The following is a 19,412-nucleotide window of genomic DNA, read 5'->3' as shown; positions in this document are numbered from 1 at the left end:
TGTGTCTCCTTCTCTCTCTGCCCCTAACCCACTCGCATTCTGTCTCGGTCTCTCTCAATAAATAAACGTTAAAAAAAAAAAAGAGAGAGAGAATACATTGAAATGATAGCAAAGGAAGGAAAAGAAAAAGAGGAGAGGAAAGGAGGGTGGGTGGAAGCCATAAATTCATGGTAGAAAGGACTGAAAAAAGAGCAGTTGATGAACAGCCTAGAAAAATTTGGAGGAGTGGTAGCTGCCTTAAGAAAACTTAAAGACTCTGCAGTGGGAGTACTGATGAGAGCTGAGCCATTCACCTCAAAGAACCTGAGAGGCTGGAGAGCAGGCCCACAGAAGGTGGGGACGGAGGGGACACCCAGGGCCAGAAAAGGAGTTACACAAGGTGGTTAAACTGACAGTTTTTCTTTCCTACCTGAACCACCACTACTACTAGAAGCTCTCTCTGCCTGGCAGACTCGAGATTTAATCTCAGGGCATACTGAATCATAGGAGGTCTCGACCTGGAAACAACAGCAGAAGGTGGAGGGAATAAACCTTAGAGAGCAGGAATTCAGTAAAAATCAACTCAGTAAACTGTGAAATTCCCAACCCAGTCACCTTCCTGATGGGTGGGGAAAGCCAGCCACCTGGCCATTGCCTCTTCCCTTACCCCTGATAGGAAATAAGAAACTTGTCTAGAGAGACTCAGTGGACCCTGGTTACTGTCACATGGCCAGTTTGTCTATAGCTGACTTGTCCAGTTACTCTGAATGAAGCCTACTAGTCAACAACAACCCTAGTGTACACACCCACACCCACAAGCTTCCAGCCAGCATTTTAGGACTTTACTCTTAAATATGAACAGGCTAGGGGCGCCTGGGTGGCTCAGTCGGTTAAGCATCCGACTTCAGCTCACATCATGATCTCACAGTCCGTGAGTTCGAGCCCCGCGTTGGGCTCTGTGCTGACAGCTCAGAGCCTGGAGCCTGCTTTGGATTCTGTGTCTCCCTCTCTCTCTGACCCTCCCCCATTCATGCTCTCTCTCTGTCTCAAAAATAAATAGACATTTAAAAAAATTTAAAAAATTTATAAATATGAACAGGCTATCAGGGATTGCCAGATGTCTGAGGAAAGCCTCCAACACAAAAGACAGATGGATGCCAAACAATGAAAAGAAATAATTAGGAGATAATATGGGGAACTGGAAGAAAATAACAAAAAAATTATAATTTATTCCGATTAGACATACATCATTCACAAAACAAGAACTGGATACTTTTAAAAAGGGATAATTAAAAAAAAAACTGCAAAGAGCCCAAATTTAAAATATGATATCAAAAGTTTTAAAAAACATAATAGAAGACTTGGAATGTGAAGTTGATATCTGTCAGAGATGGGGGAACAAAAAGTGGAAAATCAAAGAAAAAAGGTAAAATGATTAGATAATAAATTCAGGGTGTGTAAAATCCTTATCAGAATTCCAGAAAGTAGGGAGAGACAAAAAACAAAACAGGAACATTTTTCAGACCTAATGGGCATAACTTTCTATATGGATAGGGTCTGTTGAATGCCCAGTAAAATAAATAAGTACCCATACTAAGACAGACCATTATGTAGTACACAGGGATAAAGAGAAGTCTTCCAGAAATAAGCACCCCCAACTATGTCCTATGCAAAGGAAGAAGAAATGATGGCTGACTTCTCAGTAGCAAAACTGGATGTTAAAAATTGTGGAGCAGTATCTTTAACATTCTAAAGGAAAATCACTTTTGCTTTGTAATACTCTAGCCAGCAAAATATCAATCAAATGTCAAGGTAAAGATAATGTCAGACACATGGTGACTCAAATTTATCTATCATGCATCATTCCTTAGGTTGTTCTTGGAGAATGATCTTCAGCAAATGGGAATAAATGAAAGACGAAGGTGTGGAGTCCAGTTAATGAGAGCTCTAACACAGGGGATCAGAAAAGGACATGCAAGGGTAGCAGCGTGGCAGGGACAGTCAGGCCAGACTGAGCAAGAGGACGGAGTCCTTGGAGGAAGTTCAGGGGAAAAATGGAATGGAAGATTAGCTGACAACTTTGTGCATTTGAAAAATAATATTGATAGACTTCTGCTAGATGGGATGGAGCATGTGGAAAAATTTAAGGTAGATTCATGGAAAACTAAGCCGGGGAGGGGTGGTGTGTGTGGAGGGTGATGAGATGATTGTTAATGCCAGGAGAAACAAAGACTGTACCAAGAAAGGAACATAATCCCTAGTACATTCCTTGCATTGTAGTGACCGGTATTTACAATGTCATAATAAACCCTCTCAACTTACCAGCAAATTGCCATTTAATTATATAGGAAGGATTGGGGTAGGGAAAGTGGAGTGATATGGAGAGCTGAGCCCTTATCTAGGGTAGTAGAAAGCCAGTCATTATTGTCCAAAATTGAGAAATCAAGAATATTATCCAAAACTATGGCAATGAATATAAGAATAACAACTTAGTTGAAAGTGCTCTTAGGAGTAAGTTGAAGTTTAGGGAAAGGTTGAGCCAAGGGTTCTTTTTCATGATAAGCCTTTATCATTGTTTGATAAAATAAAAGTTATTATGTTCTCTCTGTACTGGTTTATAAAGGAGAACCTTTTATCCTGAAGAGCATGTGTATCAAGTATCTGCCATTTGAATGTTGTGTGTTTTTCATTCTTTTTATTGCCTGGTCTTGTACAAATAGGGTTCACATTTGGGGAGAGGAGGTAAGGAGACTTGAGTGGTCCACCCGGAGTGGCTAATGCTGTGAAGCTCATTATTTGTAGATGGAACAAATACATTCAGTCACCGTGTATTCTTAGTCAAGAAGTCAGAAACCCATAGGAATGATCTTTTGTCTGTACTTCAGATTTAGGATAATCTAAGTTTAGGTCAACATTCTAAATAATTGCCTCTTATACTTATCATAGCATTTGTCTCTATGTTTGTGACTTTCTAGTGATATAAGAATAACACTTTTAAAAATGAAAACCATGACATTTGCAGAGATATGGCATCATGAAATCTATGAGAGGGAAACCATGTCTTTCCATCTACTATTGTGTGCACAGGACCTACCTACACTCGGTGGTTACTCCATAAGTACTTAATGAATAAACTGATCACTAGGAAAAAAAATGCCAGTGACCACCTGGACAGAAGGTCGCAGACTGGCCTGTGTCCTAGGGCCATTAGCAACACCCACCCTCATACCCTCTCCTGGTTATTAAGCATAGTAAAAACAAGATCTCTTAGAAATGTCTGTTCAGGGGCACCTGGGTGACTCAGTCAGTTAAGCATCCAGCTTTGGCTCATGTCATGATCTCATGGTTCGTGGGTTCAACACAGGCTGACAGCTCAGCCTGGAGCCTGCTTCGGATTCTGTGTCTCCCTCTCTGTGCCCCTCCCGTGTTCGTGCTCTGTCTCAAAAATAAATAAACGTTAATTAAAAAAAAGAAAGAAAGAAATGTCTGTTCAATTGATAACCAAAACGTTGCTTATATAGTTATAAGGTTCCAATCATGCACACCTGTTTTTAACATTAGCGTGACAACCATTAACCTACTTAAACCCCACTGGGAGCATCAGCTTCTGGGCCTGTAACTCCTGTGGGGTATGCTTTGGAGGTATGCGTGTCGGCTACTTGCTCCATTTATAGTAGGTTCTAGGCAGCCCTTGGGCAACTGGGAAACTGCCAGGATCACATGTGTCTTGCCAGTACGAGTGCCCTGTTCCATCAGTAAAGAAGTATGTGCTCTTCATTATTTTATTTTATTTTATTTTTTTTCAACGTTTTTTTTTTTTTTTTTTTTTTTTTTGGGACAGAGACAGAGCATGAACGGGGGAGGGGCAGAGAGAGAGGGAGACACAGAATCGGAAGCAGGCTCCAGGCTCCGAGCCATCAGCCCAGAGCCTGACACGGGGCTCGAACTCACGGACCGCGAGATCGTGACCTGGCTGAAGTCGGACGCTTAACCGACTGCGCCACCCAGGCGCCCCTCTTCATTATTTTAAAGTAAACATTCATGGCTTTGTAGACGTACTGTCGAGCATACACAGGCATCCATGGCTATGTAGTGACAAAGTCTAAAGATTACTTGATCTACTGTTTGCTTATCTTATTAATTTGTTTGTTTGTTTGTTTGTCAGAATGTTATGGAACAGTTCAATCCTGGGCTACGAAATTTAATAAACCTAGGAAAAAATTATGAAAAAGCTGTTAATGGTAAGTGTTTTCTAAATTTATAAATATAGTGCACATATAAAAACCATTCAGTAAATATTTTACTTAATTATTTTTATGTGGTTAATAGTGAATTTTTGAAATATCTTGAAGTTAAAAACAATACTTAGGTTAATTCTATGGAAGTTTGCAATGATAGGATATTAGTGTATTTGAAATGAATAAATTGAATCATTGGCTATTCTAAATGATGTATTTCAATTACCAGATCATGGTTTTTGACCGGACTCAATCTTTTACATCATTGCCATAAACATGTTTTCCACTTTGCAAACCAAATTCGTCGTGAACTAATAACATATATTAAATGTGTGCTTAAAATATTTGTTAGTGTCTTGCAGCAGAAGAATTACTCTCTTTTTATTTATGTAGAATACTTTCTTGCCTTTGGGTGTATAACTTCTGATAGTGATATGAGAAAAGTTTTAGCCTGAACGGAAAAACATCTGAGTTAAAGGTTGAAGTTAAAATTTTCATTTCCAAAAGAGTGCTTCCTTTAAAATGAATTCAGGCATTGGCTTTTGTCTCTCTTTGTGAACTGGAGTTGTTTGCTAGTTTCAAGAGGTTTCATTGGAGGAAAGCTGACCTGCATCTACACATGGATTTCCCTACTAAGAGGTGAATCTTATCAGTGATCACCTTAAAAACTTGAGATGCTGATAATCACTAGATTTTAACACAGTCACAATAATTCTCCCTATGTAACAAGTGTCACCCCAAAAATATTCAGACACCATTTTCACCCTGTACCTTGGTTCACTAAAACCACCGTGTAACTTAAGTAGAAAACTTAGTTTCCAATGGTTCAGATCAAGTTCTGGGTCTTTTATGTATTTCTCATTTCCTTCTTTCACCATGTCACACCTTTGGCTGCTCCCTCTTGAGGTTTTGAAAATAAATCTGTGACCTCATATACCCTTAGCATAAGCATGCCCCAGGAAGCGGGGGTATGGTAGCTAGAGTTTGGATGACAGGTGCCCAGTTGTCATAATCATGGGAAAGTAAACTACTTATTTACTTTCTTCTGGATCTCTGTGCTGTTTGCCAGACATTTTCACTGTTGGGAAACCATCCCTCACCCCCCAAGAAGTGTCAGCGACCTCTGTAGGTGACCCCTCACCTCCCTTATCAAAGAGCAGGAGACTGGTTTTAGAATTCTTGCACAGCTGACTCTCCCTCCGTGACTGCTTAGTCACAAGGCCACAAAGTCATTGCTTTAGATGCCCCTGTGAAGGAAGTCACAATGACCTGCGATGGTTTTTTTTCTTTCTAGCACTTGGTGCCTCTCCGAGGCAGTTTTACAAGGTGACTCAGGGAGCTGCCAGCAGCTTAGTCTCTTGCTAAATAAGGCTTCTCCCCAAAGGGACTATTTTGCACTTTTAAAGTATTTCCAGAATTTCTGCAGGCCATCTGTTTTTTACTGAAGCCATCGAGAAATTGAGATAAATTTGTAAAGTCCTCGGTAAGAATTTGTAGTATAGTTGAGGATGCCAGATGTGCAGTCACCACTTAGGTCATAAGTCAGGACAACATTCACAGCTAACAAAGAGCATGGAAAGAGCAGTGTCACAGGAATTTGAGCAGTGAAGTTGGTGGGGAACAGAGCAGGCGGGAGGCCTTGTAGGAGCTGTGCAAGCTGACACATGTTAGGTTTCAGGCAGAAAAGACAGCATCCAAGCCAAAATCTGAGGCCCAGACTGGCATGAGTGAGAAGCTGTTGGGGAATAGTAAAATACAAGGTGGAATGGGTCAGATTGTTAATGCATGTGAATGCAGCATCAGTTATCTATAGCCACATAACAAAGTCTCCCTAAACTTGGTGGCTTAAGGCAGCAATAGTTTATTATTTCTCAAGGTCCTGTAAAGGCAGTGCAGTTCTCTGGACCCCTGGGGCTCAGTCCTACAATTGCAGTCAGCTGGGGGCTGGGCTCCCGCTTTCTGGCATAGCAGACTTCCAAGAGTGCAAATCCCTGTGGGAGTTATGCTTGCTGGTACCCCATTGGCCAAAGCAAGTCACATGACCAAGCCCCCAATCAATGTATAGGGGACTACAAAAGTTGGGAATTCTGGGAGGTATGGTTTATCCAAGGCGATTTCTGTAAAATCTGTCATGAACTCTGGAGTGTGGGCTTACACTATGGGCAGTCGAGGCCATGAAGGTTCTTGAGCACTCCTGTAACCTAATGAAATCGTACTTTAAGGGAAAATTATCTGGTAGCAGTTTGTAGATTAGATTGATGAAGTAGTTGGTCAACCACTAAAATAGGACAAATATGCTTCGTTCCTTAAAACAAGTGATAGAAAATCTCCTAATGTATTCACAAAGGGGGGATGGCAAAATTATGAGAATAGTATTCTTTATTAAGTTCTGGATAAATTATATAGTTTTTAAAGTTAATTCAACTTTATTATTAAAGCAAGAATATTTTACCATTCTGAGGTTAAATAGTTTTAAACATAAGTCAACAGTTAACAAAAAATTTCAATTTCATGTGTGGATGCAAACCGAAAATTTTTTTTATGCATTGTGCATATATGTCATTCTCTCACTGATCTGCTTTTCAGCTTATCAGTATCGTACAACTTAAAATCTTCTTATTAAAAGTTGCACCTATTAACTTGCCAGTTTACTGGCTACAAACCTTGTTTTTAGGTAGAGTCCTCTCTTTTTCAGTTCTAGCTGAGACCAAAGATTCGCGAAAAGCACGGTAATTTAGAACTGAGGAAGTAAACTACCTTAGTTGGAGTTATGTGCACTGCCTCTGATTTGCCATTGACCTTGGGCACGTCCCAGCATATCTTCACTCCACTCTCCTTCATGAAACAGGGTGATAACATCACTGACCCATGTCTTAATATTCTTGGATAGGTAAACTTAAGTAAGGCTTGGAAAGTCCATATAAATGCTACTTGTTATTGTTCTTTTTTACTATTATACTTTAAGGTTATCCTCAGTCTTATGAAATAACTGTATAATGGAGCGTTACATTTCTTAAACTTGTATACATATTAGTAAAAGCTGTAACTTTTACATTTTTTTTCAACTCTACAAGAAATAGATGAATTTGCCATGAAAATGTTACTTTTTTGGCCAGTAATATCCTCAGCTAGCCTTGTACATAATTTGTTCTGTGGCACCCCCTACCTTCTCCCCCCTACTTTTTATGCTTGAGATATCTTTTTTAACCCACTGTTGTAAAACAATACCCATTATAAATTGGGGCAAAGCACTTGGTATGGCCTCTGGTTTTCTTCACAGTAAAAAGGAAAGGAATCTTAGAGATTCCTAAGGGCTCTTTTAGTTCTAAAATTTTGTATTCTTCAGAGTTAGTCTTTGAGTAAAGCAAAATAAATTATTTTCTTCAAAACCACACTAAATAGTCTAGGTGTTGTTAAAAAGCTTGCTTGTTGTACACTATCAGTCTTACCAAACCTAGCTTGTTGGAAAGTGAAGGAAGGAAATCATATTAGCAGCTTCCATGCTTGTGCTCTTAGGGCATTTTATAGATGACCCTCCTTTGTTTCAGAAAGGATAGTGACCTTGCCCAAGGAGGTCGTGTCATTAGAAGTAAAGGCAGAATGCAGACCCAGGTCTGTCTTGCCCCTGACTCCCTTTCCTAAAGAAAAAGAAAGGAAGGAAAAATAAAAATCAAAAACAGATTTCTACACCTTATAATTTAGTCTTCAGAATCAATTTGAAAAGAGAAATACTATTTTTAAGAGAAATAGAATCCAATTGATATAGCAATAGAAGTTTTCCTTGTTTCTGCCAAAAAGGTAGTGGGGAGTTGATAGAACATTCAGTTATTTTTCAGAGAATTCTGTTGTGTTTTTGGAGTGATTAAAATAATGTATTTTAAATTTCATACCTTTCCCCCCTAACAACAATTATTTTTTTGTTTGTGGCTCAGAATAAGTTTTTCAATAGAAAAGTAAAAGTGCCATTGAAAGGCCAGGTTCCTGGGCCACCCCATGCAAGTTCTTTCAACTAATAATGTTGCAGACCTGTGTAGCTGTAGAATAACCAGCTGAGAAAAGCTCTCTTGCTGGAGCGGATATGTTTCCAGCCCTAATTTGATGTTGGAAACATATCCCCTCTGGAACTGGCATCAGAAGGCAGGGCCTTTTCTGGATTCAGCTATGCCAGGGCTGGTCCAAGGTGAGGATCCTGTGGAGCTTTCCATTGGGCGGGGGCCTCCGAAAGTGCACTGGAGGGACGTCACAGCTATCAGGCACAAGCCCTGCCCTCCGAGAGCCACCCTTGGCACAGCCCAAACCTTTCTGCACCCAGAAGGGACTGAGGGATATTTGGAAGCAAACCTCCGTGCACTTCCTCTTTTCCTTGTGTAAGTGATGATTTTGTGTGTCACCTTCCCTGTCTAGCTATGATCCTTGCGGGAAAAGCCTACTACGATGGAGTGGCCAAGATTGGTGAGATTGCCACCGGGTCCCCTGTGTCAACAGAGCTGGGTGAGCTGACCGTCATTATATACAAACACAAGTTGAGCTGGTTCATCCTGTGAGCCCTCGTGAGAATACACAAGGTGGCCCAAATCCAGAATAGTAAGAAGGGCTAGCCCAGTACACCCGTGTGTTGTTCACTTCTGGAATGATGGAGTTCCCTGTAGTCTGCTGAAAGTGGAGGCTTAGTTAGAAGGCAGGCCAAGGCCAGTGGCTGACCTCCCTGCTCCCTAGGAACTGGGCTTCTGCCTCTAAACTTGGGCCCTAGCCCTTCCCCTCGGATCCCTGGAGCATGAAACCCAGGGAGTTTTGACCTACATTCTTAACTGAAGGAGATGGGCACGGCGGGCCTCCCGACTCTGGCAGGAAAGTTTCCTGTGACTCACCTAGCAGAAAGCAGACTCCTTTACGTCCTGCTCTTGGCTCTCGCTGCTTCCACAGTTGCTCTCAGTTGTGATTTTTCCGGTTTTGCTGGTATGAATTGATCTCCTGTGCACACTCGGAGGGCAGCCACACCCTCAGCAGTGCCAACTGCAGAGGGAATCTGGGTTTCTGTTTACAGAGTCCGTTCACTGCGTCCTCTCCTAAGGGTGGAACAGTCGCTGTTTTTCCTTTTCTTAATAGCCCCACACATAACCATTATTTTTAAAATTTGTTGATTCTTTTTATTTTACAAAGGATAAGATTTCTGGCTTCAAAATGCTTGTTATGATTTGAAAGGTTCAGAAAAGCAGAGGAAAATATTGGTAAAGTGTGTGTATTTAAAAGTGTGTTTCTGTAGAAAGGGGAGGCAGAGGCGGGGGCTGCATGTAGAACATATATTTTAGGGTTAAAATAATTCACATCATTTCTATATAAAGTGTCTTAAGGGTTTTCAAGATGGCTTGGAGAACTCTTACCTGACCCATAAAAGCGGAAGAACAAATTCCAGGTGTGATAACAGTGCTGGGGGTGCGGGCTGGGTTACAGGGTATGAAGTGGATCTGGGCGCCCAGTAACATTCTCTCACAACTTCCGTTCTTGAAGAGTTTGTAAAGGGTCTTGAAACCTAAGCCTGAAGTGATGTCGTGTGATGATGAAGTCCGTGCTGCTGTATTTAATAGAATCAGGTACAGGCAGAAAATTTTCAAAGCCCTGACGTGTGCTTTGTTGGTGGCATAACTTGTGTGTGTTCTGGTGAGGTAGGAACTACAGAAACTCTGTCTTCAACAGAGTCAGTTTCATAAAATACACGGTGCGTCGTGCAGTCAGAAGCAGATAGTAAAACTTAGGACATTTGAGGGATGATGGTGATGATTAGAGGGTTCCAAAAATAGGACTAAATTAAAAAGACACATCCTATTTGTGTCAGGCCCAAAGGGAAAATGTGTGACCCTTACATTAAACCATATGGTGCTGATTCACCGTCATTCAGTTTGCCTTTTTAATGTTTTATGGTTCTTGCCACTGTTTAAATAAGATTTCTGTTCCACACCTTACTTTATTCAGCTGCGAGTTCATAATGTTGAATCAGCTATTTCCACAGCAACCGTGTTGTTGCAAACACAGGCTGAAACCTTCTTCAGTTTCAATAAGGAAAATATGTTGCAGTGGTGAAATTTTCTTTCATGTGGATATGTATTTGATTCAGAAGGAATGGAAATAACTTCTGTGTTTTATTTTTGTCTCAAGTTGTCTTTTTGCTTATATTCACCATCTCATATAGTTAGTAATTTTCTGCTCATCTACAGCAATTTCATGATAAAGTACTACCCTAGCAAGAGTTGCTTTTGGAGGCCTAATACTGACTTCCTGTGATTTGCTTAGTTTTTCATTTTGTTAAAGTTTAGACTAAAATATTGCCCTATATGTGTTTAAATTCTCTGAAAGAGTAATGAACAGTTCACAGGAAAAAGAGACCAAAAGTGGATTATATTTTCCTCATTTTTCAAGAAGGCTTTATTGTCTTATTGCTGACTTTTAGTGTTGGTATTCATAACTTTATTACAAAACATTTATAAATTCCATCTGATAAAACTGAAGGGGTGTTTCATATGTGAAGATCATGAATCATTTCAGAATTTTCATTCCTTTCCCCCTTTCCCCTGATCTTCCCTCTCCCTCCACCTCCAAATCCTATAGTTTAAAATCTTTCAATTTAGGGACACCTGGGTAGCTCAGTCAGTTAAGCATCCGACTTCAGCGCAGGTCATGATCTCATGGCTCGTGAGTTCAAGCTCCACGTTGGGCTCTCTGCTGTCAGTGCAAAGCCCACTTCGGGATCCTCGGTCTCCCTCTCTCTCTGCCCCTCCCCTGTTCACTCGCTGTCAAAAAGAAATAAACATTTAAAAATAAGTAAATAAATAGGGGTACCTGGGTGGCTCAGTCGGTTGAGCATCGAATTCAGCTCAGGTCTCAGCATCTCATGGTTTGTGAGTTCAAGCCCCACATGGGACTCGCTGCTGTCAGCACAGAGCCTGCTTCAGATCCTCCCTCCCTCCCTCCCTCCCTCCCTCCCTCTCTCCCTCCCTCCCTCCCTCCCTCTCTCCCTCTCTCCCTCCCTCCCTCCCTCTCTCCCGCTCCCGCTCCCGCTCCCTCTCCCTCTCCCTCTCCCTCTCCCTCTCCCTCTCCCTCTCCCTCTCCCTCTGCCTCTGCCCCTCCTCCACTCACATGCACATGTGCTCTCTCTCAAAAATAAATAAATAAATATGGGGCGCCTGGGTGGCGCAGTCGGTTAAGCGTCCGACTTCAGCCAGGTCACGATCTCGCGGTCCGTGAGTTCGAGCCCCGCGTCAGGCTCTGGGCTGATGGCTCGGAGCCCGGAGCCTGTTTCCGATTCTGTGTCTCCCTCTCTCTCTGCCCCTCCCCCGTTCATGCTCTGTCTCTCTCTGTCCCAAAAATAAATAAAAAACGTTGAAAAAAAAAAATAAATAAATAAATAAATAAATAAACATTAAAAAAAATAAAATTTTCAGTTTAAAAATTTTGCTTGGGAAAGAAATGAATGGGATGCTGAAAAATTATTACTGTTTATTTTTTTTAACATTTAAAAATTTTAAAAAGGTTTTTTTTTTACATTTATTTATTTTTGAGAGACAGAGACAGAGCATGAGCAGGGGAGGGGCAGAGAGAGAAAGAGGGAGACACAGAATCAGAAGCAGGCTTCAGGCTCCTAGCTGTCAGCACAGAGCCCGACGCGGGGCTCTAACCCACAAACTGAGATCATGACCTGAGCCGAAGTCGGACGCTTAACCGAGTGAGCCACCCAGGTGCCCCTAAAAAAATTTTTTTTGAGTGGAGGAGAGGGGCAGAAGGAGTGTGAGAGAGAGAATCTTAAGCAGGCTTTGTGCTCAGCATGACGCTTGACACGGGGTTTGATCCCACAACCCCGGGATCATGACCTGAGCCAGAATCAAGAGTCAGATGCTCAACTGACAGCCACCCAGGTGCTTTGAATTCTTACCATTTCTAAAACTTAGATTGCAAGAGTAGGTTTCAGTTTAATGTTGAGTTAAAAAATATTTTTTAATGTTTATTTTTGAGAGAGTGTGCACCCACGTGTGTGTGCGTATGAGCTGGGGAGGGACAGAGAGAGAGGGAAACAGGATCCAAAGCAGGCTCTGTGCTGACAGCAGAGAGCCCAATGTGGGACTTGAACTCACCACAAGATCATGACCTGAGCTGAAGTTGGAAGCTTAACTGACTGAGCCACCTGAGTGTTCCTGAATTAAAATATTTATTAATGTTGCTATAGAATATACAGTCTTTCTCATTTTGTGTGTGTGTGTGTGTGTGTGTGTGTGTGTATACACATAATTTTTTTACGTGAAATTTCTGTTCTATTCTGATGTTTTTGTACTTTGGGAGGTGGGTGAAGAAAATATCCTTTCAGTAAAATATTTACCTAATTCATAGAAATTTGCTGTGAGGAGTCTACTTGGAAAACTTGGCCAAATGCGTTATGAGTATTAGTTAGAGTGGCAGAACTGAGCATTTCAGTCTCTTGTCTCACTTTAGGGGGGAAAAAAAGGAGCTAAAACCTGGAGGAGAAAGTTGATTAGCTTTTTAACTTTTTATCATTTGGATTGGCACCTATTAAGACCAAGCTGTAGCATTGCCATTCCTGATTTCTGTCTATGGGTTTTTTCATTTAGATATCCCTCTGAGCACATCAGCTCACCAAATGCTATATGAATAATTTTAAGATGCTTTTGCCTAAAAGTACCAAATAACCAGTTAATAGTGGTTTAAACATTAAGGATGTTTATTATCCCACATAAAAAGGCCAGGAGTAGCAGGTTCCTGTTTAAGCAATCATTACTGAGAACTCAGGTTTCTTTTCTTTCTACTTACCCTCAAGTTCAACTCCTCATGGTACCAAGATGGCTGCCATCGCTAGTCTTACACATCACATCCTCCTTCCTCCCGTTGTATCCAAAAGCAGGAAGAAGAATTTCTTCTAAGCTGTGCCCTTTACAAAGGAGGAAATCTTTCCCTGGGAGCCCCAGCACACACACCCTCTCATGTCCCATGACTCTGCAGCCAGAGAGCTTTCCCCAGCACCATTAGCTAAGGAATACCTCTGAGGGGGAGAGGACAGAGCTGTCAGGGGGGGACACCTGATGATACCACCATGTCTGGCAGTTCTGGTATCAAAGGTCTTGTTTCAACAACTTTCAGTGAAAGGAAAAGACTTACACAAATGTCCTCACTTTCTCTGTGCCTCAGACTGCGTAGTGCTTCTGCATTCTGTGAGTGTCTCTGGTTCGGGTAATGTCTTTCTCCCACGTGGGATGTTTCACTATCATGTATATGCTTCAAACTTTATGATTGTTGTTTTTCCTGGATACTTGCTTTTTCTCCTGAAAACCACAGTCTTCCTTCCCACAGCCTTCTATTCCTATTTGGGAAGTGGGACTCCAAGCACAGAGGAAGGTTAAGGATATGGGGGTAGTTTCTGTTTTTCTGCCCTTTTTCTTTTCAGCCTTTACAGTGTCTTGTAATCATGAACTCTTTGATGCATTTTCTCTGCCTCTGCTTCTCTCTCCTTCCTTTTCTCTCTGTTCAATTGTCTGCATGACCTCACACTTTATTTTTGAAAACTGGGTGACTAGAGGAAAAAAAAATCACCTGTAATTTTACCACTCTAATACACCCGCTTTGTCACCACTATACTCTTTTCTAGTCTTTTCTTCCTGTGAGTATGCTCTTCTATAGCATGCCTCACAGCGAACATCAAGGACTGGCTTGCCAGACACAGGGTGCAGCCCCTGACGGGTGTTATTTCATCTCATTCTCTACACAGTCCTATGAGTTGGGTGTAGGCACTTCCACTTTTAGGTAAGACCTAGAAGTGAAAGGTGTGCCCTAGATCACAGTGGATAACAGATGGTCCAACTTTAGAATCTGAGTTCTTCACCTCTGTTCTGCTTACACTGTGCCTTACTAAGGCAGAGGGGACTGGAAAGAGCCAGCCAAGAAGGGGCCACTGAAAAGAAAGGAAATGGGAACCCCATGATGGGGACCTTTTCAATCTGCAGAGACCACCGGCCCCCTCGGAAATGGTGGTTTCACTGGGGTGCTGACCATAAATGCCAGGTATTACATTATGGGATTAGGAAGGATGGAAATTACAGAGCAGTTAACTGTGTGTGTGTGTGTGTGTGTGTGTGTGTGTGTGTGTGTGTGTGCGCGCGCGCGCGCGCGATAGGTGTTATACAATATATTATATATGGCTCTTCTCACAAGTGTTGCCTGACTTGCGCTTGTACTGCTGTGCTTTGTATAGAAACTCAGATCTCAGTTAAGTGCCTGCTGTGTGCCACTTGCTTCTTATTCTTACATTGCCTCATCTCATCCTCAGGAGCCTCATGGATGAGTTTTTCCTGCTTGAAAACCCAGTAACCCAGTGTTTCCTTGATGTGACTGATAGGCCCTAAAGGGTAAACTTGGTGGTCATTTCTGCGTGGAGGTGAGAGAGAACCTCCATGGGCAGCCACATTGGGTCCTGTGTCCCTAGCTATGTGCTCTGCAGCCAGGCAAGACAGAACAGGGGTTGTAGAGTTGGTGATCCCTAGGGTGCATGGTAGGTGGCATCGGTGCTTCGTGGGTCATAGAGCTTCCTCCCACCCCAGCCGAAACACAGGAAAGATCCAGTTACCTAGGATGTGGAAGCCAGGCCAGATTGTATCTTCCCTTGAGACCCTGGCAGGTAGCTTATTACCCAACACCTAAGAGATGCTCAGTAAAGTTTATATTGTTACCTTGCTGCTATCAATTCATATTACTTTGGGCAACACTTCGTGACTATGAGCAGGTTGGCATGCCTACAGGGGATGATGGCAACATCTCTTGAGTTGTCGGAAGATGAAATGAGATAATGTACCTCCTAGATTCTGTAGTTTCAAAGACCAGAAAGATGCTTCTCTGTTGCCACTTCATATATTCACACATATTTGAGAACTCAAGAAGAGTATAGGTTTTTTTTCATTGACATTATCCTGTAGAATAGGTAATGTAAGTTTGCAAGAATATGCATTTCCTTGATTATTCCTGATTATTCATGAACCAGTTTTTCAGTTCTCTCCATTGTATCTTTGTTTCCTATTTTATGAATTTCTGCTTTTTCTTTTCTTCTTTATGCTGTCTTTAGGATGACTCTGTTATTCTTTTTCTTTTCTTTTTTTTTAATACATATATATTTTTTAACATTTATTCACTTTTTGAGAGACAGAGACAGAGTATGAGCAGAGCAAGGGCAGAGAGAGAGGGAGACATAGAATCTGAAGCAGGCTCCAGGCTCCGAGCTGCCAGCACAGAGCCTGACGCGGGGCTCAAACTCATGGACCGTGAGATCGTGGCCTGAGCTGAAGTCGGATGCCCAACCGACTGAGCCACCCAGGCACCCCTGTTATTCTTTTTCTAATTTCTGAACTGATACATTTAATTCATTAGTTTTACATACAGGTGTCCCCATTTTGCACAGCAGTGCAGGACCACAAAAATGACCATGCAAGTTAAAACTATTGAAAGCCATCTTAATCATCAGCAGGGAAAATATGATTGTGCCATGACCTTGAAAAACGTTTGTCAAGGAGCACCTGAGTGACTCAGTTGAGTGTCTGACTCTTGATTTTAGCTCAGGTCATGATTCCAGGGTTGTTGGGATCAAGCCCTGTGTTGGGCTTCATGCTGAACAAGGTTCCTGTTTAAGTTCTCTCTCTCCCTCTGCCCCTCTCCTTTGCTTGTGCACGTGGTCTCTCACTCTCTCTCTAAAAAAAAGGGAAAAAAAAGAAAACAAAATTGTCAAAAATCCTCAAAATTCTCTTATTCTCAGTTACAAATGTATAGGGAAGTGGAAAAAAGAGTTAAACTAGTATTTATGTTGTACACATTAATTTAAAGTATTAGAAACACTGACAATGGAAGCATTTCTATTGTAAAAAACTTGGGTGGTCTCAATGGCACTTGTCTCCTTCCCCTGTAACTCAAGATACAGAGTAGACATCTTCTCTAAGCTTTTATGGATTGTCCTGCTCCTTCCTAACCCTGTATCAACTTCCAATATTTTATCCTTTGTGACTTCAATGTGACCAGATACCCTCTAGAGTTCTTTTAACGTGCAGTTTTCTGCTGTCATTGCTTTCTCTGAAACCTCTTCATTTTATTTTTCGTCACAATCACTTTGCTCGGTTATGTTGTAAGTTCAGGCTTCACCCAGTTCTTGTGGCTGCACGTCCAGGGTCTCTCCAAGGGCCACGGTGTCCACATGCCCATAGGCAGTTACTTCTCGAACTCCGTTTACTTTGTTGTTACTGTTTTTCATTTCTTTGCTGCACTTCCACTTTAAATTATCCATTTTTGTAACATGTCACATGGGTTTCTCACCAGGGAAACAAGGAGGCAACACATCTCCTGCACTTTGCTGCCCGAATGCCACACTGTCTTCATCTCTGTGACTTTAGAATGCATCCTGATAGCTAGAAGTAGACCTCAGATAGAACAAATCGACGCTCTTACTCAAGGGCATCTTGGCTGTTGTTGGATTTTTGCATTTACATATATTTTAGAATCAGCTTGTCAAGTTCCACGAAAAAACAATCTCCTAGAATTTGGACTACAGATTGACTCTGTAGATAGATTTAGGAAGGATTGACATCTTAGCAATACTGAATTTCTAATCCACGAATATGGCAGTTTTTAAAAATTTACTTCGGGCTTCTTTAATTTCTGTCACTGTTTTTTGTTTTTAATTGTAGAAGTCTTGCACACATTTTTATATATGCATTATTAGATATTTATGGTGTGTTTTGCTCTTTTAAATGGCTTTAAACTTTTTATTTTCTAATTGGTTCCATTGAGTTTTCACTTTCAGTGACTATTTTTCATCAGTATTAAGTTCTATTTCGTTTTTTTTGAAATCTGCAAATTAACTTTTGTCATATTTTTTATAACTGCTTTATTGAGATATAATTAACATAGAATACAGTCCATCCATTTATAGTGTGCACAGTTCAGTGGATTTTAGTATAGTTACAAAGTTTTAAATTACCACCATAGTTAACTTTAGAATATTTTCATCACCCCAAAAAGAAATCCTGTACCATTAGCAGTCAACTTTCCATTTACCCTCAACTCCAGCCATAGGAAATGGTTAATATATTTTATCTCTACAGATTTGGTTATATCGAACAGTTTCATATAAATGGAATCCTACCATATGTCATCTTTTGAGACTACTTTCTTTCACTTAGTATAATTTCAAGATTCATTCACATTATAGCATGTATGAGTACTTTCTATTTATGGATGGGATGATATTATATAGATATACAATGTTTTGTTTATCCATTTATCAGTTGATGGACAGTTGGGTTGTTTCTACCTTAAACTATTAGAAATAATGCTACTATGAACATTTGTGTACAAATTTTGTGTGTATGTATTATCTTTTTCTTTCTCATTGGTGTACACTTAGTGTAATTCCTGGCTCATATTATGATAACTCTAAATTTAACTTTTCTTGAAGAGGTGCCAAGCTGCTTTTCAAAATTAATGCACCATTTTACATTCCCATAAGCAGTGTGTGAGAGTTCTGATTTCTCTACATCCCTGTCAACACTTACTGTCTTTTTGATGATAGCCATCCTAGTGAGTGTGAAGTAATATCTCACTTGGGTTTTGATTTACATTTCCCTAGTGATTTACAATGTTGAGCATCTTTTCACATTCTTATTGGCTATTGCATATCTTCTTGGGAAATGTATCTATTCAGATCCTTTGCCCATTTTTAATTGGGTTGTCTTTTTATTGATTTTGCAAATTAATTGTTTTTAAGTTTATTTGAGAGAGAGAGAGAGCATGCACGTTCACACACGTGCAAGCAAGGGGGGAGCAGAGAGAGAGAGAGAGAGAGAGAGAGAGAGAATCCCAAGCAGACTCCTCGAGGTCATTGCGGGCCTTAACAATCATGAGATCATGACCTGAGCTGAAATCAAGAGCTGTATGCTTAACTGACTGAGCCACTCAGGCACCCTGGAAACTAACTTTTAATTTGGGTTTTGTTTTTATGTTTTGATTTCTTTTATTATCTATGCAGTAATTCCATTATTTTGAGTTCTTGAAGGTCTGGTTCTACTGCTGCTATTATTGTGCCTCTGGATTCTCATTCATGAAGGATTCTCTCTAATAGGGTTTTATTATTATCTTACTGTTCTTATGTTGGGGTAACACCTATGGAGGATGTAAAAGTTTTGTTGTCACTGAAAGTCACTGAAAATGAAAAGGAGAAATGCCTAGCAATGGTGGAACTTCTCTGATTAAAAGGTATTCAAAAAATATAGTTTGCTTCTTAGAAAATAAAAATAACTGATGTAATATGACTTACCATTTGATAAAACTCTTTTTAAAAATTTGTTTGAGAGAGATAGGGTGTGAATGTGGAAGGGGCAAAGAGAGAGGGAGAATTCCACGCAGTCTCCATAGACAGCACAGAGCCCAACACGGACTCAAACTCATGAAACTGTGAGATGATGACCTGAGCCGAAAACAAGAGTCAGACTCTTAAGCGGCTGAGCCACCCAGGTGCCCTGACATTTGATAAAATTCTTGTAAAATATTTAGAATTTGCAAAGCACTAGAAATGCCCTTTCATTTTCTGTTTAATCCATATGAACAGGGGCGCCTGGTGGCTCAGTCAGTTGGGCATCCGGCTTCGGTTCAGGTCACGATCTCACAGTTCATGGGTTTGAACCCGTGTCAGGTTCTGTGCTGACAGCTCAGAGCCTGGAGCCTGCTTCAAATTCTGTGTCTCCCTGTCTCTCTGCCCCTCCAAGCTAGTGTGTGCTCTTGCTTTCTCTCTTCAAAAATAAGCATTAAAAAAAAATCCATATGAACAAAGGTATAGTGTAAGTTTTGCAGGGCAAAGGGAATCAGATTTTATGGAAAATATTTTAATGTAAATTTCCAAAGTTTGTAAGTTATTGTAGCTATCTGAAACTTGAGAAATAATGGCAATTTTTAATTTTCTATAAATTTGCTGGATACACATCCTTCTCCTGAAAAAGTCCTATCCTGCTCATTTCTCTTGAAAATGAAAGGCTCTTTATGAATATAGTCTCTTCTCCTCTTGTAGAGAATACTCAGAAAATGTGTCATTGTTTTTTTTTTCAACTGTAATTGAAAGTAAAATATTTTTTAAAAATTTTTTTAATGTTTTATTTTTTAGAGAGACAG

At 40.7% G+C, this 19,412-nt stretch overlaps 1 protein-coding gene across 2 annotated transcripts in view; it reads left to right on the top strand.

The window, feature by feature from the left end:
* The window catches only part of BAIAP2L1 (BAR/IMD domain containing adaptor protein 2 like 1), a 92,915-nt gene that overhangs the window by 21,827 nt on the left and 51,676 nt on the right, over positions 1-19,412 (top strand). For both annotated transcript variants that reach the window (XM_078440406.2, XM_078440405.2), the window contains exons 2-3: positions 4,145-4,220; positions 8,622-8,708. In XM_078440406.2, the coding sequence (XP_078296532.1) occupies positions 4,145-4,220; positions 8,622-8,708 (163 nt within the window). The remainder of the gene's footprint in view (positions 1-4,144; positions 4,221-8,621; positions 8,709-19,412) is intronic.

Source organism: Panthera onca, chromosome E3 (assembly GCF_046562875.1).
Source record: "Panthera onca isolate mPanOnc1 chromosome E3, mPanOnc1 haplotype 2, whole genome shotgun sequence".
In the NCBI taxonomy this organism is placed as follows: domain Eukaryota; kingdom Metazoa; phylum Chordata; class Mammalia; order Carnivora; family Felidae; genus Panthera; species Panthera onca.
The sequence above is the reverse complement of the archived record's forward strand: the minus strand, read 5'-3'. Positions and strand labels throughout refer to the sequence as shown.